Source organism: Lepus europaeus, chromosome 3, assembly GCF_033115175.1.
Source record: "Lepus europaeus isolate LE1 chromosome 3, mLepTim1.pri, whole genome shotgun sequence".
NCBI lineage: Eukaryota > Metazoa > Chordata > Mammalia > Lagomorpha > Leporidae > Lepus > Lepus europaeus.
Genome location: NC_084829.1, coordinates 150999890 through 151024992, shown reverse-complemented (window position 1 = coordinate 151024992; position 25103 = coordinate 150999890). Strand labels below are relative to the sequence as shown.

Here is a 25103-nt window from a genome sequence, read left to right as displayed (position 1 = left end):
GCACGTCCCCTTGTCGGGGTTCTGTGAGCGTAAACGAGCCCACACGCGACTGTGCTTTCCGCGGATGTATGATAGGAATGAAATGGTCGACTGGGACTCATCCGCTTCCCGGCGCCCGTCCCGTCTCTCCGCAGACGGCTGGCGATCTTCGGCTGCAGACTCACCTGCCCAGCAGACCCTGATGACTCCCCAAAGCTGACCGCGGCGGGTTACACTTCGTGCACTCCTTGCACAAACTGCGGGGTGAAGTGGGACCCCCGAGCTCGTAAACCAGCAGCCCGGCACGGCCCCCTTTAAAGAAACAACACATATTATGGGTACAACAGTGTAAGAGAGTTTCCAAGATGGAGTAGATCTCTTGGAATCAGTAGATTTCCGCTCTAAGGAGCTTTGGAAAAGGAAACCAGAAACGGGGCAAAATGCGTGCTCTTAGTGATGCAGGTACCAAACGTTCTGTTTTATTCGCGCCGTCGTCATCGGGTGAGGCCGTCAGGGAAAGGGTGAAGGGTGGACAGGATGCTGAGAGGAGTGGAAAGGTATTTTAGCTATAACCAAAAGCACTAAAGGAACCCGCAGCGCTGATGCCCCAGGCTGTGGACGTCAGGTATCACAAAATCCGTTCTTAATTATGTAACGGAAGTGGAGCCGCTGTTGTGGCACAGTGGTTTTAGCCGCCGGTTTGCGTCCTGGCTGCTCCCAGCTTTGACCTGACCCAGCCCTGGCCTAAGCCACCATTTGGGGAGTGAGCCACCGGATGGAAGAGCTCCCTCTGTGTGTGTGTCTCTCCCTCTCTCTGCAACTCTGCCTTTGAAATAAATCTTTTCTTAAAAAATGTAAAGTGTAAGTGAATTGACCAAAGTTACAGTTAGGTGACCTTAGGTAACTGGCAGCAGAACTAAAACTGGATCTTCAGAATTCCAACTCCAGGCTCTGATAGAATAGATTAACGACTTGGAGGCAAAGAATTTGGGAACAAAGGTTTAGCATAATAAATTCCTACTTTATTGGAAATACTTCCATGAGGATTGAAGGATTTTGAGTTGTTTGCCTTGCATAGTGACATGCAGCTGAATCCTTAGATGTGGCTGTAAGGTGGTTTCCCACGCAGTGATTTTGTTAAGTTGTTGCACAAGCACGTTGTCTCCAGGTTCCTCCTCTGAATTTGCATGTCGGGTGCAGATCCCACTGCACACAGGCCGGGGCACTCTGGGTTTTGCTCAAAGACCCCTCCTGGTCCGGGCTCGGCAGTGCCTGCACCGCCTTGCGCTGGGAATTGGCCCTCCGCGGCCGCCGTCGCCCGGCGAGGTCCCATCCAATCAGAGCTCTGCGGGAAGGGGCGGGGCCCGGAGGCGCGCGCCGCGCTGCTTGCTGTGCCTGCTGCTGTTCCTTTCAGCATGGAGGAGCTGTATGCCAAGTTTGTGTCTGAGAAAATCAGCAAAACCCGCTGGCGGCCGGTGCCTCCGGGGAGCCTGCAGACCGCCGAGACCTTCGCCACGGGCTCTTGGGACAATGAGGTACCCTGGCTCCGGGGCGGGACCCCAGGGCTCCGTCCTCTCCCACGCCCAGGTGCCCTGGAGCGCGCGAGTTTCCATCCTCCCCGGCCCGGGTCTGGGCTCGGCTGGAGCCGGCGTCGGAGTGCCCGAGCCCCCCGTCTTCTTGACTTACATTCTGCCCATGCCGTTTGAGGCTTTGGAGCCAAGGTTCCCTTAAGGCGACACGAATTGGGTTTACTTTCCAGAGTTGACGGTTGTGTCAGCTCAAGATGAAGCCGTTTGCCTTGCAGGAGAATCACGTTTCACTGTGGTCTATCGGAGATTTCGGAAACCCGGACTCTGATGGAAGCTTAGAAGGAGACCATCGACTGTTGTGTGACATCAGACACCATGGCGACGTCATGGACTTACAGGTAAACGTGTCCAGTGCCCGGAGGCTCGCTTCTAAAGAAAGCCAGAGCAGTGCATGTCGAGGTGCAGAGACCTGAGAGCTCTCCTGGCCTCACCCCTAGTTTACAGGAAAGCGAGTTCTCCATAGGTTAGGATTTACCCAACGTAGACTGAGCACTTAGTGGCACAGCCAGCACCAGGAAAGGAGACTTGGATGAAATCAATACTTGATTGATTGTCTATCTCCTATCTGCAAGCGATATTTTTGGTTTTTTTTTTTTTTTTTTTTTTTGACAGGCAGAGTTAGACAGTGAGAGAGACAGAAAGGTCCTCCTTCCGTTGGTTCACCCCTCAAATGGCCGCTACGGCTGGTGCGCTGCACTGATCCGAAGCCAGGAGCCAGGTGCTTCCTCCTAGTCTCCCATGCGGGTGCAGGGCCCAAGCACTTGGGCCATCCTCCACTGCCTTCCCGGGCCACAGCAGAGAGCTGGCCTGGAAGAGGGGCAACCGGGACAGAATCCGGTGCCCCAACTGGGACTAGAACCCAGGGTGCCGGCTCCACAGGTGGAGGATTAGCCTAGTGAGCCGCGGTACCTGCCTGCAAGCGATATTTTTGGAGTTTTACATAAGACCGTTTAATTCTAATTGCATGCCTGTGAGTCAGTATTGTTATTTCTATTTTACCCGTGAGAATGCTAAGAATATTATCTTTTGAGCACACACAGCTAAGGATCTCAAAAGTTCATGGAAAATGCATATTGTAGATGAACGATGCATGGGTTTTTAAAAATTTTGCACCAGAATGCATTATCTTTTAATTTCATTTTCCATAAACTTCTTGAATTATCCTCATTTGTGACAAATACTGTGCAAGGGAGTTCTTTTAAATTTTTTTATTTCTCATAACAACTCCCTGAGTAGGATTAGTACTCCCTGTTTAAAAATACAGATTTTTAAAAATTTACTTATTTGAGAGGTAGAGTTAGAGACAGAGAAGTTCTTGATCTGCTGGTTCACTCCCCAAATGGCCGCAACGGCCAGAACTGGGCTGATCTGAAGCCAGGAGCTTCTTCCCAGTCTCCCATGCGGGTCCAGGGGCTCCAGCACTTGGGCCATACTCTACTGCTTTCTCAGACCATAGCAGAGAGCCGGGTCAGAAGAGGAGCAGCCAGGATGGAAACCAGGGTGCGTGTGGGATGTTGGCCCTGCAGGCGGAAACTTAGCCTATTGTACCAGAGCAATGGCCTCAGAGAAACTTCTTTTTTAATGTATTTGTTAGAGCTCCCATCAACTGGCTCATTCACCAAAGCCTGTGTCAGTCAGGAGCCAAGAGCCAGGAACTCAGTCCAGGTCTCCCTGTGGGTAGCATGGACCCAATTACTTGAGTCATCACCGTTGCTTTGCAGTAACTGCGTTAGCAGGAAACTAAAATCAGGAGCCAGAACTGGGTGTTGAACACAGGCATTCTGAACTTGGGCATCTCAACCCAACATCATAGCAAGCCAAATGCCCCCCACATTCCAAGGCTTAGAGAATTTAACTTGGCCAATCAACCATTTATTCCTTATGAAAATACCTTTATTTGTATAGCAGTGTTAACTTTTAGATCTAACAAATGTTATTTGGGTAGCACTTATAGGTTTTTTACCTTTTACAGTTATGTAATTTGCTATAAATTCAGTTAAACAAATGGGTTTCCTCCCTACTAGTATTTCTAAATCTATAATAAGCAGGAATTTTTCTGTTTAGTTTTTTGACCAGGAAAGAATTGTAGCTGCCTCATCAACAGGATGTGTAACAATTTTCCTTCACCATCCAAATAACCAGGTAAAGAACTTTTGTTTGAAAAGTGAATTTGTATTTTAGTTATTTTTAGAAAGGTGTAAGGAAAACCGTATTTAATAAAGTTTTAAAGTCTTAGGATATGAAGGGGGGAAAATATCATTACTTTTTGGCAGTGTAATTTTTTTTTTTTTTTTTTTGAAAGAGAATTACAGAGAAAGGAGGGGAAAGACAGAAACAGAAAGGTCTTCCTTCCACTGGTTCATTTCTCAGTGGCTGTATCAGCTAGAGGTGGGCCAGACCAAAGCCAGAAGCCAGGAGTTTCTTCCAGGTCTCCCGTGTGGGTGCAGGGGCTCAAGCACTTGGGCCATCCTCTACTGCTTTCCCAGGCCATTAGCAGGGAGCTAAACGGGAAGTGAAGCAGCCAGGACTTGAACCATTGCCCATATGGGATGCTGGCATTGTAGGCGGTGGCTTTACCTGCTGCGCCACAGTGCTGGTCCTGTGAGCTGGTATTGAAATTGGGTAAACCTGCAATACATTCTGTTAGTTTGGATGAAGCAGTATGGTAATTTGGCAGGTAATTTCCCATAATTCTTTAAGTTCCTATTCTAGTCTTTTGAAGAAAGCATCTTTTAGCTCAGATACTGTAGCAGAGAACAGGATCAGCTGTCTTGCCTCTGTGGATAGAGCTCAGGTCTTCAATTGAAGCCAGCATCTGCTGTATGAAGATGTGACTTATTTTTCAGTGCTTTCTTGTGTGCTAAAGCCCATCAGGCCCAGCCTGCAGAACCCACTGGTGAAGGCAGTTCCTTAAAACAGCCCCACCAGTAATAATGCAGTTTGAAGTTGCTGGAGGAGAGTGTTCATTTAGGTTTTGAGGTTAAATGCCACCTTACTCATAGGCATGCCTAATAAACATAAGATCCAGATCTCATTAAGTATTTTTCTTAATGGAGTCACTTAGGAGAGACTGTAGCAATTTACTTGTTAGATGTGCTCATTCCCATAAAAATTTAGTTGTTTTTGAACATTCAACTGCCTCTTACCTAAAAACAGTTATGTTAGTTTGAGATAAATGTAGAACATTGTTAGACCACATTCCTTTTCAGCCTAGTTCAGTGTGCACAGAGCTTTGGCAGTAGTTGAGTATCAATACTGTAAAGGAGAAAGGTGAGTTTGTTTTTGTTTTTGGTTTTTGGTTTTTTGGGGTTTTTTTTAGATTTGTTTATTTATTTGAGAGGCAGAGTTACAGACAGAGGAAGAGACAGAGAAAGAAGTCTTCCACCTGCTGGTTCACTCCCCAAATGGCTGCAATGGCTGGAGCTGGGCCAGTCCAAAGCCAGAAGCTTCTGCCAGGTCTCCCACATGGGTTCAGGAGCCCAAACACTTGGGCTATCTTCTGCTGCGTTCCCAGGCCATTACCAGGTAGCTGGATCAGAAGTGTTGCAGCCAGGACTCAAACCAGCATCCATATGGGGTGCCAACACAGCAGGCTGATACTTAACCTACTGTGCCATAGCACCAGCCCCAAGAGTTATTCTTTTAAAAGAAGATGTGAGGTAGGATTTAAAAATACTCTTGCTGGGGGAAAGCACCAGTTCCCTAGAGCTTTCTTCGATTAATAGAGTGCTCATTTCTGATGCCTAGACTCTATCAGTCAGCCAGCAGTGGACAACAGCTCACTATCACACAGGTCCTGGCAGCCCTTCCTACTGCAGTGCACCTTGCACAGGGATTGTGTGCGATAACCCAGAAATTGTCACAGTTGGAGAAGACGGTCGCATAAATCTCTTCAGAGCGGATCATAAGGAAGCTGTGAGAACCATAGGTAAGAAAAATCATTACGTGTCTTTCCTCTGTACACAGCAAGTATGCATGTGCCATATGCTAAATAAACACAAGGCTAAATGAGGGTTAAAAATGTACAAGGCCTTTGTCAAAACTGTGTTGATGAGGCTAGTAAGAGACTGACCACAGAGGAGAAGGAGGGTTGACAATTTCGTCTAGGTTTTAGACCATAAGTAATACTAAAAGATGACATACCAGGCAAAAGGAGTAGCACGGAAGCAGGATACAGCTGAACAACTATTGACAAAAATGTAGCTGGACCTGGCTGTAGGTATTTAAGAGACAAATGATGAATCCAGAAAGGTAAATGGGACCAGGTTGTAAAGATTCTCTAATGTTAAACCACAGTGGTTAACGTTTTTCAGGTGGAAAACTGGAGAGCCATTGAAAGTGTTTAAGCAAGGGAGTGATAACACTCCATGTCATGCTTGTGAAGAGCAGTTCTAAGGTGGTGGTCTTCAGCCATGCCTCACACAAACTCGCCTGGGGTATTTCTAACCATCACGCTAGAGCGCTTGGGTCACAGTCCCTAGGGACTGAACCCAGGCGTCGGGTGTTACTTATTATGAATTTTACTTCTGAAATACGTGACTTGTGTGATTGTTAAGAACCGCTGCCTGATGGCAATGAAGAGGAGTGGTACAAACTAACATCTGTAAGTGTATGTTAAGTTACACAATGTAAATTCCAAACACCCTAGGTGCTCAGAGAAAAGGATCATTGGGACAATCAGGAAGGATCTTCTGGAGGAGAGAGCTGATGAGAGTAAAGATGAATAGATCTGAGGTAGAAAAATACAAATAAAATCTGTAGTTGGCACTGAGTTTGGGCTCAATTTAAAATGAAAGTTCAAGGTCAAGGACTTGAGAAAAAACTGGATATAAAAGAGCTCCAATAGCTATCTCAGAAATACAGGGTAATAGTCTTAAGAGCAGATAAAGGAAGAAATTTGAAAACTGAGTCTTCCACTCAGAAAACAGTTCAGATGTCCTGTGAGTTTTGTTTTTCTGTCCAAAAAGAGTCTAAATCTATACATTATCATGAGTTTTTCTGTAGAGATTATGCTGTGATTTGTTGGAAATGTCATTTGTAATATTTCCATCAGTAGAAGGCATGTGATTTAACATTTTCTTAGAAAAAGACCTCCATTAACACACACTACCATTTTTTAAATTTGTAGACAATGCAGATAGCAGTACGCTCCATGCTGTCACCTTCCTTCGCACTCCTGAGATTCTCACGGTAAATTCAATTGGACAATTAAAAATATGGGATTTCCGACAACAAGGAAATGAGCCCTCTCAAATATTATCACTGTAAGTTTTGATGTGTAATGCAGTGTTAATTTATTGAATTGTTTACAGCAATTGGCTTTAAGCCATATTGTATTTTAATTGCATTTTAAGAGAATAACCCCTGGGCCCGGCACTGTGGTACAGTAGGTTAATCCTCTTCCTGTGGCGCCAGCATCCCCTGTGAGCGCCAGTTCTGGTCCTGGCTGCTGCTTTTTTTGTTTTGTTTTGTTTTTTTGTTATTGACAGGCAGAGTGGACAGTGAGAGAGAGAGATAGAGAGAAAGGTCTTCCTTTTGCCGTTGGTTCACCCTCCAATGGCTGCCGCGGCTGGCGCGCTGCGGCCTGCGCACCGCGCTGATCCGATGGCAGGAGTCAGGTGCTTATCCTGGTCTCCCATGGGGTGCAGGACCCAAGTACTTGGGCCATCCTCCACTGCACTCCCTGGCCACAGCAGAGAGCTGGCCTGGAAGAGGGGCAACCGGGACAGAAACCGGTGCCCCGACCGGGACTAGAACCCGGTGTGCCGGCGCCGCTAGGCGGAGGATTAGCCTATTGAGCCGCGGCGCCGGCCCTGGCTTCTGCTTTTCCAATCCGGCTCTCTGCTGTGGTCTGGGAAGGCAGTGGAAGATGGTCCAAGTGCTTTGGCCCCTGGGAGGGCCCGCATGGGAGACCAGGAAGAAGCTCCTGGCTTCTGGCTTTGGATTGGCGCAGCTCCAGATGTTGTGACCATTTTGGGAGTGAACCAGCGGAGAGAAGACCTTTCTCTGTCTCTCCTTCTCACCATCTATAACTCTACCTCTCAAATAAATAAATAAATAAATAAAATCTTTAAAAAAATTATTTTAAATAGGGCCGGCGCCATGGCTCAACAGGCTAATCCTCTGCCTTGAGGCGCCAGCACACCGGGTTCTAGTCCCGGTTGGGGCGCTGGATTCTATCCCGGTTGCTCCTCTTCCAGGCCAGCTCTCTGCTGTGGCTTGGAAGTGCAGTGGAGGATGGCCCAAGTGCTTGGGCCCTGCACCCCATGGGAGACCAGGATAAGCACCTGGCTCCTGCCTTCGGATCAGTGCGGTGTGCCGGCCGCGGCACGCCGGCTGTGGCAGCCATTGGAGGGTGAACCAACGGCAAAGGAAGACTTTTCTCTCTGTCTCTCTCTCTCTCTGTCCATTCTGCTGTCAAAAAAAAAAAAAAAAAAAGAAAGAAAGAAATTTAAATAAAGAGAATAATCTCTGATTAAATTTGATAGAGCAAGTTAATGTGGTGGGCTTCGTTTAGTGAATTCTTTTGATTCAGAGCCTTTATCTCTTTGAAGTTCATATTATTTCATGGAGAACTTCTGCTTATCAAATGATTTTTTCTTTTGGGGGGGTTAGTAATTGGAGTGAAAATACAATCCATGAGTTTTTTTCCAGAGCAGAAATCCTGCTTTCTGGATGTTCAACTTTTTTTTTCTCTTAAGAAAATAGAATGTGTCAAATTAAGAAACAACATTTATATAAGCTGAGCATTAAATAAGATGGGAGTAAAGAACATTCAGCATATTTGATATATGACATATTTTTTAATGTTTAGCTTTTTTGAGGAACAGAGAGAGATCAGTCTTCTCTCCACTGTTTCACACACCAAATGGCCACAACAACCAGGGCTGGGCTAGGCCAAAGTCAGGAGCCAGGAACTCCATCATGGGTGGCAGGGGACCAAGCACCTGAGCTGTCTCCCAGGTATATTAGCAGGAAGCTGGGTCAGAAACAGAGTAGCTGAGTCAACACTTCAACATGAAATGTGGGTGTTGCGAGGGGTGCCATAGTGCCCACCCCAATGTATGATATTTTTAAAAACCTACAAAATGGAAATGTATTTTGTGTATCCTGCCATCAGATTATCTTGCTTCCCATGTCTCCAGATTGACGAGAGAATGGATAATTTTAGCTTTTAATTCCAAAAATTATTTTGTTTAGAAGTATGCTTTATCTAGTAAATTTTTTTTACTATTGCCTTTGTTTTAAAAAAAATAATTGACATAGTAATCGCATATATTTTCAGGGTATGATGTAATATTTAAATACACGTATACAGTGTGTAATGATCAGATTAGGGTGGTTGGCATATCTGTCACCTCATTTATCATTTCTTTGGGTTGAGAACATCCCTTATCTCTGATAGCTATTTTGAAATATTCAATTAATTTTTGTCGACCATAATTTATCATATTGTGCTATATAGAACATTAGAAATTATTTCCTCTATTCAGCTGCAACTCTGCCTATTAAGTATCCTCTCTTCAAACTTTCCCTCTCACAAACCCTTGCCAGGCTCTGGTAACCACTGTTCTGGTCTCTACTTCCATCAGATCGACTTTAGCTTCCACATATAAGTAAGAACATGCAGTGTTCATCTCTCTGTGCCTGACAGTTCACTTAACATTAAGTTCTGCAGTTCCACCCATATGCTGCAAATGACAGAATTTTTGTTATTTTCTAGGGCTGTATTCAGTCGTGTATATGTCTGTCATATTTATCCAGCCTTCTGGCTGTGGACACGTAGATTGATTCTGTGTCTTGGCTATTGTGAATAATGCTACCATAAACATGGGCATATAGATGTCTCTTCAACATAACAATTCCAGTTCCTTTAGATATATACTCAGTGGTAGGATTGCTGAATTATGCGATAGTTATATTTCTGGGATTGCTTGTTTGTTTAGTATTTATTTCCATTTTATTTGCAAAGCAGGGAGAAAGATCTTCCATTTGTTGGTTCACTCTCCAAATGTCCATAACAGCCAGGGATGAGCCAGGCCTCAGCCAAACCTAAACCAGGAGTGGGGAACTCAATTCAAGTCTCCTCTGTGAATGGCAGGTACTCAAGCCCTTGAGGTGTTGCTTGCAGGATCCACATTAGCAGGAGGCTGGATCAGGAGCTGGGAGCAAGTGTCCCAAGTGGCAGCCTAACTGCTACACCAAATACCCACCCCAGGTTTTTTCAAAGACTCTTCATATTGTTTTTCCTGAGGGCTGTATTTATATTCCCACCAAAAGTATATAAGAATTCTCCTTTGTTCACATCCTCATGAGCATTTGTGGATTTTTGTTTGTTTGTTTGTTTGTTTCTTTGATAATAGTCATTCTAACTGTAATGAATGGATATCTCATTGTGGTTTTTAATCTACTTAATTGTTTGGCCTCATTAAAATTCAGCCATAGCTCCAGCTATTGGGTTCTGCAAGGATAAATTATGTTTTACAGCATACTTGATTTCATTGTGTTTCCCATGAAAGGACTGGTGACCGAGTGCCACTCCACTGTGTCGATAGACATCCCAACCAGCAGCACGTTGTAGCGACCGGTGGCCAGGACGGAATGTTGAGTATTTGGGATGTTAGACAAGGTACCATGCCTGTGTCGCTGCTGAAGGCTCATGAGGCTGAGAGTAAGTAGCATGGAAATACAGAAAGTGTGTCGGGGGAGCTACCTGACATAACCAACTTTCCAGCTATTCATGCACATCATTTTGCATCATAGCTTTTAAGGGCTGACTTGTATAAATTTAAATAACCTCTTTTTTTGACATGTGAGTTCTGTAGCATGTCTCAGAACTGTGGTAAATATAGATAATCACCTTCTTCTAAATGTACTTTATTAGGATAATTTTTAGAAGTAGAATTAGTGGTTCAAAATGTTTGCATTATTTTGAAAGCTGTAATGTGTGTTGTCAAATTGTTGTAAAAAATATCAATTTATTTTGCCATGTTTAATTGTATGAGATACCCTTTCCCCATTTTATGCAGACTTTTTTTCATATTTGATAGTAAGTTGTGTTTCTCAAATATTACCACAACTTTGTTTTAATAAGAACAGGAGATATATAGGCTACTGTCACGCCAGGATGGATTTGGTTTTTTTTTAAAAGATAGATGAATCACTCTGTTTATCAGAAAGGCAGAGTGAGAGAGACTTCCCATCCTGTACTTTCACTCCCCAAGTGGCCGTAATCGCCAGGTCTGGGCCAGGTAGGAGGCAGGAGACTGGAACTCCATTCTGTTCTCCAACCTTGTTTGCAGAGGCCCAAGCTCTTGGGCTGTCTTCTGCAGCCTTCCCAGGTGATCTGCTGAATCAGAAGCAGAGAAGTTAGAACCCGAACCAGCACTCGAGTATGGGATGCCAACATTGCAAGCAGCTTCTTAACCTTCTGTACCACGATGCCAGCCCCTGGATTATATTTCTTAAATTCTAATTTCAAAGAAATTTATGTTAAGTCCTTTTTGATTAAAAGTACAAGAAAGTAGACATTGAACCAATAGTGCAACTTCTCTTTAAATAAGTTTCACATTATTTCCTTGGAAAGATAAATCATCTTAAGATTATATTCAAGAAGGAAATAAAAAGATACAAAATTGTTTGCCTCTCCCCAGCTCTGGCTAGGGGTAAAAAGGCTAAAATAGGAATGAGGTATGCTCTCAGAGATTCTGATGTTGGCTTACCTGGGGTAAAATTGCAACCTTTTCAGATCTCTTCTTATTAGTCCCTTTTAAGGGCCAGCCTGTATTGTTAAGCAATGCAATCAAATGCATTGGCTTATGATGTGTTCATTTGAGTGTATCGTGATTCCTAGCTAGAAATAAAATGAGTTTTTTTTTTTTTAAGGGTTTATTTTCTAGTTTGAAAGAAGTAAATACCATCAGAATGTAGATGTGGGCAGTCTGTGGGGCTCTGCAGGCTGTTTTGTTTCACTTCGCTTTAATGAAATATGAATATACATCATGTGGAATCACCATAACGCATTCTTTTCCTGAGAAAGGTGACCTATTTATGTTTAATAGTTGCTGCTTAATTGTGCTAACTGTCTGAATGAAGAGTGCCATTTCCTTGTTACGCCACACTTCACCTTCTGTGCTGAATCTTTAAAGTGACCTAACCCAGACTCCCAAAACGCTTGTTGACAGTTTACGTGCCTGCATGCTGCACATAACTTCCTAAGAATTCTTGACCCGTCATTGGCTTATAGATGTCTATGGACACACAATGTTCTCTTAAAATTTAGAGCTTAGGGGAGAGAGACATCCCAGGATGGCTTCTTAGAAGCCCTCTGTGTAAAACTGAATCCAAATTTTTAGAACATTCCCACATTTTGGTTGCTACATGTTAGTTGCTATTTCTGACAGAGGCCAGAAATATCCAGTCTTGTCAATATTGGCATGAGCCAGTATCGGACTCTTCTTTTTAGAATTTCATTTGTGGGGGCAGCACTGTGGCCTAGCAGGTAAGGCCACCACCTCCAGTGCCAGCATCCCATATGGGTGCCGGTTCAGGTCCTGGCTGTTCCACTTCCAATCCAGCTCTCTGCTGTGGCCTGGGAAAGCAGTAGAAGATGGTCCAGGTCCTTGGGCCCTTGCACCCACATGGGAGAGTCAGAGGAGGCTCCTGGCTCCTGGATTTGGATCAGCACAGCTCCAGCCATTGTGGCCAATTGGGGAGTAAACCAGCAGATGGAAAACCTCCCTCTCTCTCTCTCTCTCTCTCTCTCTCTGCCTTTCCTTCTCTCTCTGTGTAACTCTGACTTTCAAATAAACAAATCTTTTTTAAAAATTCATTTGTATATTTATATTATGGGCTTCTCTGTCTTTCCAATAACATAACTTTCATGTATTAGTAAAACAAAAATTAAGAAAACTTACCAATTAAAAAATGTTTTCGGCATTATCCCTTTTTCATGATTTTCTGCCAAAAATGTCTTGGATTATATGGTCATTTGACTTGCAGTTATTTTCATCCATTTTCTGGCTAATACACAAGTAGATTCACTTGGCTTCTTTTTCTGTTTACATGTTATAACAATTGGCGTGTTATACTACATCTTTATTTTATTCTGAAGCTTTTTGGGGTTTCAAGTTATGTGAGAAGAGGTTAATGGAGGATGCTGCCTGGCAATAGGCTTTATCGTGGTTTGTTCCCTAGTCTAGGCAGGAGTAAGCTTCTTGGTTCCTGTTTTTCAGTGTGGGAAGTTCACTTCCACCCCTCCAATCCCGATCATCTCTTCACGTGTTCTGAAGACGGATCCCTCTGGCACTGGGATGCCTCCACAGACGTCCCTGAAAAATCATCACTCTTTCATCAAGGTAAAACATTGTGGTGGAGATTCTTCTGTGTATTTTTATATACTTTTTAGAGATTTATTTAATTATTTATTTCTTTGAGAGAGAGTTCTCATCTGTTGGTTTATTCCCCAAATGTCCCCAAGAGCTGGGGCTTGGCCAGACTGAAGCTGGGAGCTAGGAAGTCAGTCTAGATCTCCCCATGAGCAGCAGGGACCCGACTATTTAAGCTATTACCTGCTGCCTCTCAGGTTACACATTCTCAGGATAGGAGCAAATTTGGGCATCTTAATTGGCATCTTAACCACTAAGCCAAATGTGCCCCCTTCCATTATGCTTTTAAATACCAAATTAGACATTCTCATATTTTCAACATTAAAGAATGGCAGAGGAGTGAGCATGGTGGTGTAGTGGTTAAATCTACTCCCTGCAGTGCCAGCATCCCATACAGGACTGGTTCATGTCCCAGCTATTCCACATCGACCCAGCTCCCTGCTAATAGCTTGTGAAAAGCAGCAGAGGGTGGCCCAAGTGTAAATCTTTATGTTTCAAGTAAGTAAATTTGGGTGTTATAGATCTTGAAATCTATCAGCTACTCACTGCTGTACTGCTGATGCTATAAGCTGACTCACTTCAGATAGCCAAGGTGGATCTTTTTGGGTGGCATTGGCCTGTGCCAATAGGATAGGCATTGGCAGCTCTTTTATGTTGCATTGCCAAAGTAGGGTGTTTGGCAGGCAGAAGTGGATCTTTTATGTATCAAGGTACTGGTTTCTTCTCAGCTTAAAGGTCCTATCTCCTGACTAAAGTCGGTGTTAAATAAAGGTCAGCCAGAAACTATACACTGTACTCAATGGTGTGTGTTTTTGGTTGGTTTTGTTGTTTTTGGTTTTGTTTTTTTTTTTTTTTTTTTTTTACATTTTCCAAACTCCCTATGTTTGAGGATTTTTTTCCCCTGTGATTCCAAAGTTCATTTGTTCATTCATTCATTTAGAGCTATTAGTGCTTCTGAGTGTTGGTATCTACAGCAGCAGACAGAACAAGTCTGTAGCCCTAGAATAGATGATCTAAGACAAAAAAAATGTTATCAGTGTGAGTCCAATCAGAAAAACAAACTACCCTAGGTTTAGAAGGGATTGGTTTTCCCATTGGAGGGTGTGTGAAAGCAATAAGGACAGACCAGGGAGCTGAGAGAGCAAACAGGAAGAAAGTATAATATCCAGAAATCAGAAATAGTGCCTCTGCTGCTGCATTGTTGGAAATGCTATCAAAGTTGGTTCTGAATCAGCAGCAAAAGTGCCACCTCACCCAGACTGGAACTCCTGCCAGTGCTAATGTTCAAAAACCTGGAGCAGGAGTGGAGCTGCTTCTCCCCTCCTCCGCCTTGCAGTCACCCACCAGCAGACCTCCTGTTGTCTGGGCCCATCTGGACAGCAGATGGCAAAGGAGCCGCCCCCACACAGTACAGAAGAGAGCACAGAGAAGTGGGAGAGAGGACTCGGGGCCAAAAAGAAAATAACTGCACTAAATACACTGATAATCATCAGTGCGAAAAAGAGTAAAGTAGAACGGGGTAGAGAAAAGACAAGGGTGAGGGAGCTACTTTGGTGAGAGGTCCAAGGAGAGGCAACTTGGCAGAAAGAACTTTTGAGTAGAAGTGAAGGTGTGAGTTACATGACAGAACAGAAGGCCACTGTGGCTGCAGTTCAGCTGGAGGGGAAGGAAGTGGAAGAAGATAAGGACTGGTGGCTGAGGGACAGAGCTGATCTGCGTAGGCTATGATAAGGATTTCAGATTTTATTCCAAGTATGATAGAAGCCATCAGGTGAGCCAAGGGTGGCAGGAGTTGATCTGTGTTTGCAAAGAATGAGTGTGGCGGCTGTGGCACAGACTGTAGAGGAGTGCTGAGGAAGTGGAAGCAGGGAGACCAGGAGGGAGTCTCATCACAGTGATTGTAATAATGGGGTCAGGTTTCACAGTATTCAAGAACAGCATAAAATACAAGAGCACTAAAATAGTGACTAAGGGCAAAAAATTCTGGAGAAGTGTGCACTGTGTATAGTTTGTATGCATATCTATGCCAACTCAAATTATGGAGAAACTACCAGTTTTATCTAAGGATTAGCTAAGTATTTGGTCGTTCTTTCCTTCCTGCCCTACCCCCATTATGTTGCATCTGGAATTTTACCACTTAAGAAACCTGGATAGACTGGAAACAAAGCCGTTTACTAAATCCCTTTTCTGCTATTGGAAGCCGCAGTGCTAGAGACTGAAAAAGCATGTAAAATATGTGACCTGATTTAGTTATGGAGAAGAGGCATGAAAAGTTAAATCATGGTATCAAAGTGTTGCAAGATAGTAAATGGTACTGCAAGTGCTTCCTTTTAGAAGGGGAGAAACATGAGCTACGGGTGTTTTCACAGGCTGCTTAGCTGAGCTGGGCCTTGAAGGATAAGCAAGAGGTAAACTTGCGGTTCTTTAAGCTTCAAGGCACAGGGACTTCATCTGGCTCAGGATGGTACGTAGTAGTTACTCAGCTACTTGTCCAGTGAATTAAGTTTGTCTGTTTGATTTGACAGAAAGTTGAGTAAAAAAAACTACAAATAATGCCTAATACTGAGATATATTATCTCTTTCTCACCTAATCCTTTATTAAAAGCAGAATACTGATGAGATGAAAATGTATAATCTAGTAATCTAAAAGTCTATATTTTAAGAACATTTATCTACAAAAGTAAAGAATAAAAGATCTAAGACAGTTATATTTTTAGAAATATTTGTCTAAGGGCAAATGATTGATGCAGCTATTATAATGAAGCTAGGGACACCTGTATCGCATATCAGAGTGCCTGAGTTCAAGTCCTAGCTCTACTCCTTTTTTTTTTTTTTTTTTTTTTTAAGAAAGCTTTTATTTAATAAATGTAAATTTCTTAGGTACAGCTTTTGGAGTATAGCAGGTCGTCCCCCCATACCCGCCCTCCCACCCCCACTCCCATCCCATCTCCTACTCCCTCTCCCATCCCATTCTTCATTAAGATTCATTTTTAATTATCTTTATATACAGAAGAGCAACTCTATACTAAGTAAAGATTTCAATAGTTTGTACCATACAGACACACAAAGTATAAAGTACTGTTTGAAGACAAGTTTTACCATTAATTCTCTTAGTATAACTCATTAAAGACAGAGGTCCTACATGGGGAGCAAGTGCACAGTGACTCCTGTTGCTGATTGAACAATTGACACTCTTATGTATGACATCAGTGATCACCTGAGGCCTAGCTCTAGTCCTGATTCCAGCTTCTTGCTAACGTGCACACCAGGAGGGAGCAGGTAATGGCTCCAGTACTTTGGTCTCTGCCACCGATGTTAGACCCAGATGGAGTTCCCAGCTCTTAGCTTCAAATTGGTCCAGCGCTGGCTATTGTGGGCATTTGGGGAGTTGAATCAGCAGATGGGAGATGTCTTGCTCTCTCCCTATCTCTCTGCCTTTCAAATAAGTAAATAACGTTTAAAAGGTACTTAATGCTACTTTTTAAAAACAGAAATACTTGGAAATACGTCCAGAAACTCTTTCTCATGATCACTTCATTTTTTTATTACACAAGAGTTTATATTTCTCTGTGTTATCGTTATTTCTGGTTTTTCTTTTTTTTCTTCCTTATGTATTATATTTGCCTTCTGGCTATTTTGATACCTTTCTGAAACTTTCCGTTAAAAGATGAACAGAAAAATAGAGTCATATTAACTCTTCTGCTTTCCCTGAAGACTGTGTGTGATACCCATGCTATCCCACAGAATATCACTGGATATGCCTTTGGTCAAAAGTGGCGATATATGATAATAGAATTATCAGCCTTTTATTCTGAGAATTAAGCAACTTGATTATCAGTTCTCTAAAATAAAAGTATCTGCAGAGCTAGTGCCCTGGCTCACTAGGTTAATCCTCCGCCTTGTGGCGCTGGCACAGCGGATTCTAGTCCCGGTTGGGGCGCCGGATTCTGTCCCGGTTGCCCCTCTTCCAGGCCAGCTCTCTGCTGTGGCCAGGGAGTGCAGTGGAGGATGGCCCAAGTCCTTGGGCCCTGCACCCACATGAGACCAGGAGAAGCACCTGGCTCCTGCCTTCGGATCAGCGCGGTGCGCCGGCCACAGCGCGCCGGTCATTGGAGGGTGAACCAACGGCAAAAAGGAAGACCTTTCTCTCTCTCTCTCTCACTGTCCACTCTGCCTGTCAAAAAACAAAAAAACAAACAAACAAACAAAAAGTATCTGTAGAAGTTTGGATGTTTACCAATACAAAGTTAGTCTTCAAACTTTTTTCCCCTTTTCCTTTTTTCTCCCAGGAGGAAGAACTAGTACTTTTCTGTCTCATAGCATTAATCACCAGGCTAATGCTCACCAGTCTCTTACAAGTTCCTGGCTCAGCACCGATCCTGCAAAAGACCGAATTGAAATCACCAGTTTGCTTCCCAGTAGGACTTTGTCTGTGAACACTCTGGATGTTTTAGGTCCTTGTCTTGTTTGTGGAACTGATGCAGAGGCAATTTACGTTACCAGACAACTGTTTTCCTGAAAGTGTGCAACTACAAGATTTCAGGTACAGCGTTCAGTTAGCCTTTTGAAACCCAACCTGTGTACTAAGTTTTATTATCAGAAAATGTGAGATTTGCAGCAGAAATATCAATAAACTATTGTTAACATCTATGTTCAGTTTTGGCTTTGTTAGTTGGATACTCTCCCACAGCAGGTACAGGATCTGATAAATGGCTGATGGTAAACAGTTTGGAACATGTGCACGAACATCAGAGGGACCCTTGTGCTGATGAATATGTGCCTTCAAACAGCCTGTTATTGACAGCTCATGGCACCTCTTCATTATGGACGTTGTGGAGCTTAACACTGTCAAGCCACCACTGGGTTCCAGTAGTCAACAGTGTAGGAGTATACCCCTCCGTGGTGGCATTAGCCAATAATGACATTCTTCTGGCAAATATTTTCCTCAGTCTTTTCACATTTTATTTTCTTAATAATTTTAATAAACATTTTCAAGGTGAATAGAGCAAAAATGACAAACTTGTGGCTCAAAATATTTTTAAAGGTTTATTTATTTGAAAGGCAGTTAGAGAGAGAGGGATCTTCTATCCACTGGTTTACTCTCTAAGTGGCTATAACGGCTGGGGCTGGACCAGGACGAGCTTCTAGGTTTCTCATGTGGGTGCAGGAGCCCAAGCACTTGAGCCATCCTCTGCTGCTTTCCCAGGGGCATTACCAGGGAGCTGGGTCAGAAATGGAGCGGCGGACACTCAAATCAGCACCAATATGGGATCTCAGCGATGCAGGCAGCAGCTTAACGCACTGTGCCGTGTCACTTGCCCTGAAGTCAGATTTTTTTTTTAAGGTGAAAATGTTTTTGACAAGTTCATTTATTAGGATAGATTTGAACAGAACTCTTGTCAACTACTTAGATCTAACTATTTTTCTTGAAAGAGATAAGGGAAAATGGGCTTTTCCTAAGGGTTTTTACTTTTGTTTATCTTTACAATATACTTAAAAATTACCGAACTGAACATGATGTAATAAAGCACAATTTGATATTAATAAGTAAACTGACTTCCAAACTCCATTTTGAAACAAGTAAGATAACAGTATGATACTGTGGTAAGGATGTGGTAAAAGTGAAGAATTGTGCTATCTTTATCCTTATCCAAATGTTAATAATGGTCTAACATGTGGTGTTTTAAGACAGTTTCATGAGATTGCCCAAGGTTTATTAGATTAAATGCATTATTGATATAAGACCTTAATGACAAATTATTGCTGTTGCACAGCTGAAGGGTGTGTTCATTTATTTTATAGTTCCAATAATAGAAATCATGGTAAAAAGTTTTATTCTTCTGTCCTAATAATTATATTCCATTTTTTGGGGTGCCACTTCAAGGGTTTTTCAGTTTTTGTCAATATTTTACAATGACACACTCACACATGCATACACACACACACATACATTTAGGTAAAATAACTAGAGAAGGGAAAATATGTTACTGATAAGAAATGTTATTGTTTCTGGTTTTATTGCTGGGACTACTTTTTTTTTTTTTTTTTTTGACAGGCAGAGTGGACAGTGAGAGAGAGAGACAGAGAGAAAGGTCTTCCTTTTGCCGTTGGTTCACCCTCCAATGGCCGCCGCGGTAGCGCGCTGCGGCCGGCGCACCACGCTGTTCCGATGGCAGGAGCCAGGTGCTTATCCTGGTCTCCCATGGGGTGCAGAGCCCAAACACTTGGGCTATCCTCCACTGCACTCCCTGGCCACAGCAGAGAGCTGGCCTGGAAGAGGGGCAACCGGGACAGGATCGGTGCCCCGACCGGGACTAGAACCCGGTGTGCTGGCACCGCAAGGCGGGGGATTAGCCTGTTGAGCCACGGCGCCGGCCGGGACTACTTTTTTAAGACTGCTCTTGCAGGGGCCAGCACTGTGGTTCAGCCGTCTGCAGCACTGGCATCCCATTCGGGTGCCGGTTCGAGTCCTGGCTGCTCCACTTTGATCCAGCTCCACTGGGGGAGTGAACCAACAGATGGACACTTTCTCTTTCTCTCTCTAATTCTGACTTTCAAAAACAAAGACTTTTGTATTAAAAAGTTCATTACAGAAAAGTAAATAAAGAAAATTTTAAGTACTTATTGTCTGAAACAATTTTCTTTTGATAGCCCTTTCTATCCATCAGTATATAAGACTTTTATATAAAAGTGGAAATACATTTTTTTAAAGATTATTTATTTGAGGCCGGTGCCATGGCTTAACAGGCTAATCCTCCGCCTTGTGGCGCCAGCACACCGGGTTCTAGTCCCAGTCGGGGCGCCGGATTCTATCCCGGTTGCCCCTCTTCCAGGCCAGCTCTCTGCTATGGCCCGGGAAGGCAGTGGAGGATGGCAAGTGCTTGGGCCCTGCACCTGCATGGGAGACCAGGAGAAGCACCTGGCTCCTGGCTTCGGATTGGTGCGATGAGCTGGCTGCAGCGGCCATTGGAGGGTGAACCAACGGCCAAAAGGAAGACCTTTCTCTCTGTCTCTCTCACTATCCACTCTGCCTGTCAAAAAAATAAAAATAAAGATTATTTATTTGAAAGGCAGAGCTACACAGAGGCAGAGGCAGAGAGAGAGGGAGAGGTCTTCCATCTGCTGGTTCACTCCTCAAATGGCCACAACAGCCAGAACTGAGCTGAACAGGATCCAGGACCTTCTTCTGTGTTTCCCACCCAGATGCAGGAGCCCAAGGACTTGGGGCATCTTCCACTGCTTTCTCAGGCCATAGCAGAGAGCTGGATCAGAAGAGGAGCAGCCAGGACTAGAACCAGCGCCCACATGGGGTGCTGGCACTTCAGGCCAGGGCTTTAACCTGCTGTGCCACAGTGCCGGCCCCTCAACTACTTTATCAATTATAACACATATCCAGTTTTATTCCATCTCTGCTGCTGTCCATCCATTCCCCACCCCTCCACTTCTGCTCTGGATTATTTTAAATCAAATTCTATATCATATTTCATTCATAATTCCCTACTTTGTAGCTCTGAAGAGTCAGAACCCCCCTTTTCAGAAGTATAATACCTTTTGCATGCCTGTACTACACTATTATTTCATAATATCACATATCTAAGATTATCTTACAAATATTTTTTTTAAAGATTTATGTATTTGAGAGGCAGAGTTACAGACAGAGGGAGAGACAGAGAGAGGTCTTTCATCCTCTGGTTCATTCCCCGAATGGCCACAATGGCGGGAGCTGGGCTGATCTGAAGCCAGGAGTCAGGAGTTCCTCCAGATCTCCCATGTGAATGCAGGGGCCCAAGCACTGTGGCGCTCTTCCACTGTTTTCTCAGGCCATTAGCAGAGAGCTGGATTGTAACAGGAGCAGCTGAGACATGAATGCAATGCCACAGGTGGATGCTCAACCCATGCCACGGCATAGGCCCCAGATATATTTTTTATAGTTAGTTTCTTTAAGTGAGCAGACAAGGTCCATTGGATTACCTGTCTCTTAAACTGCTTTTAATGTATAAATTCCCCCTATTTTTCCTTTTTTCTTTCTTGCTGATGGGTAGCTTTATAGTGAATGGATCAAGCAGACAACCCCTGAACCCACTGATCAATCTTAACAGCACAAAAGCAGGCAAATAGACATGTTTTCTGGTGAGATGTAAAAAGAGCAAATAACGCTACCTATAAAATACCCTTGTCCATTAGAAAGTGCCTTTCCTGTATTCTAGGATGAACTGTAAACATATAGTTCTTCAACTCAGGCTATTTTTTTTTCCTATTGCACTGAAAAGAAGTAGACCAAATAATTCAGATAAATGTTGTTCCCCTAAATATCAATTTGAGGACTATTTTGTATTTAGCTGTCCCTCCCCAACTCCCAATGACAAAATTGAATCTAATTTACCTATGTACCAGTTTACAGGCACTATAGGAGACAAAAGAACATGTTCAATCACTATATAGAGGCAATCAACCTAATCCAGACTTTGAGAACTTCTAGAAGACAAGCTTGACATTTGGTTTCTTCAACAAAACATTGTTCTCGCAGTTGGGCCTGGAGGAGAGGACTTGTAGTTGAACACATTCATATGGGTTGCAATGAATCAGGTCCAACTTCCTGTTTCCCTTTTGTGTGAATGCACGTTGCTGTTGCCTGCAGTTGGCTGAGGCAGCGGCCCTCTTCTCCCTGTCCCACTCTGCACACTATCATCTCTGCTCTGTGTGGGCCTACATTCAACTTCTGGAGACCTCACCCTTGGGTAGCTCATCTCCCGCGTGGAGTGAATGGCCTGACGGTTCTGTTTCACCTTTCCTTTCATCAGGAGCATCGGCTGCTGACATTTCTGAAGGATTCATAAATGTTGCTGGCACCCTTCTCACTTTCCAGCAGCAATGTATGAATTTTCCCTTGATCATTATGGTGAGTGATGGGTAGTGCGAGGGAGCCAGACAGATTTAGAATACTAGCTTGAACTGGAAACAGTTGCTCTCAGTGTGAGGCTTTGCTGTAATTTAAGGGAATTTGTAACCACAAGTAAAAGAACATTTAAATAGTGCTACAATTTGTCATAAATTATCCAACTAAAATACATATTGTGATAAAGTTTCTCTTCCCAGTGCAGCTTCTCATTGGGATAGCTCTGAGGACAGCATTGTGGCACGGTTTGAGTGTGTGAAGAGTCCAAAACAGTGTTGTACATAGGTAGAACCTGTGTACACTGATGCAACACTCTAGTCTACTGTGAAACAAGCCAGTCATGTTACATTTAACATATTTTGTTGAGATGGGTTCATAAGGGCTTTTACTCAATAAAGGAATTTTCATATAGTGAAATGAAATTTACTTCCTAGGAGACCCAAAAGACAAATTTAATTCCCCTCATCACATATTCAGATATATAAAACTCCATGTTTCCATGACAAACCTTTGTAATCCTCTGTGGTGTCTGTGGTCAAGGTTCCCTTCTCAGTCTTTCTTAGCTGAATCCTACTTTTGAGTGTCCTTCATGTCTTGTAGATGTGATTTTCTATAGAAAGCTTTCAGTGGTCTGAATAAATTCTAGTCTGCTTCAAAAGCCCATTGTGCAGAAGCTATGGTGCTTAAATTGGTGTGGTAAGTAGCTCCCCTGCCTGCCCCCCCCCAGCCCCGCACCGGCCCACAAAATAAAGAACAGAGCCCACTCAGTGTTCTGTCCAAGGGTTTAATGGTATGATCCATAGTAAGCAATGAGTCACAAAACTAAACTCACAAAGTTATTTTCCCTTTAAAAAATGCTCTTGTTTGCCAAAAGCCCTCTTTTATGTCTTTTAATGTGTATTTTCATCTACTTGAAAGTCAGGGACACAGATGTTCCATTCACTGAATCACTCCCTAAATGCCCACAACCGCCAGGGCCGGACCAGGCTGAAGCCAGGATCCCAGAACTCCATCCAGGTCTCCATGTTGGCCATCTGCTGTCTCCCAGGACGTGCATTAGCAGGAAGCTGGATGGGAAGCACAGTAGCAGGACCTGAATTGGCATTCCGATATAGGATGTGGCACTTTACCCCAGAAAACCTTCTTCCAAAACAAACACTTCTCCACGTAATGATTGCCTTGCTCAGAGCCTAACAGAAACCTTGCTTTCCTAGTTCTAGGTGTGATAGACATTCCTTTGTAATGTTGTGATTTCATTTTTATTGACTTTTTTGAGAGAGAGTGCTTCCATCTACTGGTTCACCCTCCAAATGGCTGCAATGGCCAGGGCTGGGCCAGAGTCGGGAGCTGGGAGCTCAATTCACAGTCTTACTCGCAGGGTCTGCATTAACAGGGAGCTGACGTAAAGAACCAGAGCCAGGGACAACCCCGGTGCTCTTTTTTTTTTTTTTTTTTTTGACAGGCAGAGTTAGACAGTGAGAGGTACTCTTGATGTGAGATGTGAGTATCTTCACTTAGGCTTAACACTTGCCCCTAATTAGACTCCTGACTGACTGAACTTGAACTCTTGAACTTCACACCTGATACTTCTAAGCCACACTTTCCATATACTTGGGGTGAGGTGGTTGATTTTGCAGATTTTGTTCCTTATTAATATGCCTAGTCTTTTTGTTCTGAGACAGATTTCATTTCAATGCAGGAAAGAAGTTAAAAATCTCCACTTGGATATTCTGTTGAAGCTAATTATTTTCAGATTTGCCTAGCATGTTCTCTGCTTTCATCCTATTGGTTAGGACGTAAATTAAATGAACTAAAGGGCTTAGGCCCACTGCTAGTCTTCTGTGTTATCAGTGACACATGAATCTTTGGTATTTGGCCTGTGGTTATTAAAATATTTATAAACAAAATACATGGCAACATGTCTTCATACTACCTGAAACTAGAATATTACCAACTTAAATTATTTCTTCATAAGTATACTGTTTCTCAAAAATAAAAATATTCTGGCTAGGTGTGATCAAATCTTCATTATGTTTTTTTTATAAGGAGGTTTTATTAGGTGAAATTATCTTTGCTTACCCTCCTGAATTAATAAATGTGGTTGACAGTCAAGAAAAAAACAAAAATTAAAAAAAACCCTAGTTTATTGACAGTCCACATCATTTATCTTGTTCACAAGGCTACTGTAAGAAAATATCTGTGCTATAACTAATATCCTTTCAGAAACTGGGCATAATTTAAAAAGTCCTTGGCCAGCGCCGTGGCTCAATAGGCTAATCCTCCACCTGCGGCGCCGGCACACCCAGTTCTAGTCCCTGTCTCCTGGTCGGGGCGCTGGATTCTGTCCCGGTTGCCCCTCTTCCATGCCAGCTCTCTGCTGTGGCCCGGGAGTGCAGTGGAGGATGGCCCAAGTCCTTGGGCCCTGCACCCGCATGAGACCAGGAGAAGCACCTGGCTCCTGGCTTCAGATCAGCATGGTGCGCCAGCCGTAGCGTGCCGGCCACAGCGGCCACTTGGGAGGTAAATCAACGGAAAAGGAAGACCTTTCTCTCTGTCTCTCTCTCTCACTGTCCACTCTGCCTGTCAAAAAGAAAAAAAAAAAATCCTTGACTTTGGTGAAATACTATTCCAGAGTACTGTAGAAACATCTTTTCCATAATGCATTCTAGAATCTTGTCCGAGAAGCACTCTACTTTCACCAATGTAGAGTTTATATCAAACCTTCATTTAAGCATATGGTATAAATATCACATCTAGCTCAGGAAGCTGGCGTGGTATAGCAGGTAAAGCCACTGCCTGCAATGCTGGCACCTCATATGGATGCCTGTTCAATTCCCAGATGCTTCACTTCCAATCCTGCTCCCTGCTAATAGCCTGGGAAAGCAGTGGATGATGGCCAAGTGCTTGGGCCCCTGCCACTCACGTGGTAGACCTGGAAGAAGTTCTTGGCTCTTGCCTTTGGCCTGGCCCCATCCCAGCCTTTCGGCCATCCTGGGAATAAACCAAAAGATGGAAGCTCGCTCTCTCTCTCTCTCTCTCTCTCTCTCTCTCTCGGTCTTTCAAATAAATAAATTTTTAAATAAAAAAAGAATATAATATCTAGCTCAGACCAATAAAAGGTCTGAAGCAGTAGTGCTTTTATTTTAGATATGAAGTCTGGAGAGACCCAAAATAATTGGAACTCTTTGGTTGGTATCATTCTGAACCCCCATCAGTGTTAAATGGCAGTGTAGAACAACTAACAACTAGGTC

General features: G+C 43.5%; 1 protein-coding gene across 1 annotated transcript; it reads left to right on the top strand.

The window, feature by feature from the left end:
• The first annotated feature begins 1346 nt into the window (after positions 1-1346).
• NUP43 (nucleoporin 43) lies at positions 1347-17963 on the top strand. Its single transcript, XM_062186916.1, has 8 exons — positions 1347-1514; positions 1784-1906; positions 3633-3710; positions 5316-5496; positions 6697-6832; positions 10088-10239; positions 12803-12925; positions 17245-17963. The coding sequence occupies exons 1-8, from the start codon at positions 1395-1397 to the stop codon at positions 17472-17474; spliced, it is 1143 nt and encodes a 380-aa protein (XP_062042900.1). The 5' UTR covers positions 1347-1394; the 3' UTR covers positions 17475-17963.
• The last annotated feature ends 7140 nt before the right edge of the window (positions 17964-25103 follow it).

Excerpts from the sequence above, each read along its gene's own strand:
- NUP43 (XM_062186916.1), top strand. The coding sequence starts at position 1,395 with ATGGAGGAGCTGTATGCCAAGTTTGTGTCTGAGAAAATCAGCAAAACC. Across the intron at positions 1,515-1,783 it reads CGGGCTCTTGGGACAATGAG|GAGAATCACGTTTCACTGTG; the intron begins GTACCCTGGCTC and ends TTTGCCTTGCAG. Across the intron at positions 12,926-17,244 it reads ATCATCACTCTTTCATCAAG|GAGGAAGAACTAGTACTTTT; the intron begins GTAAAACATTGT and ends TTTTTCTCCCAG.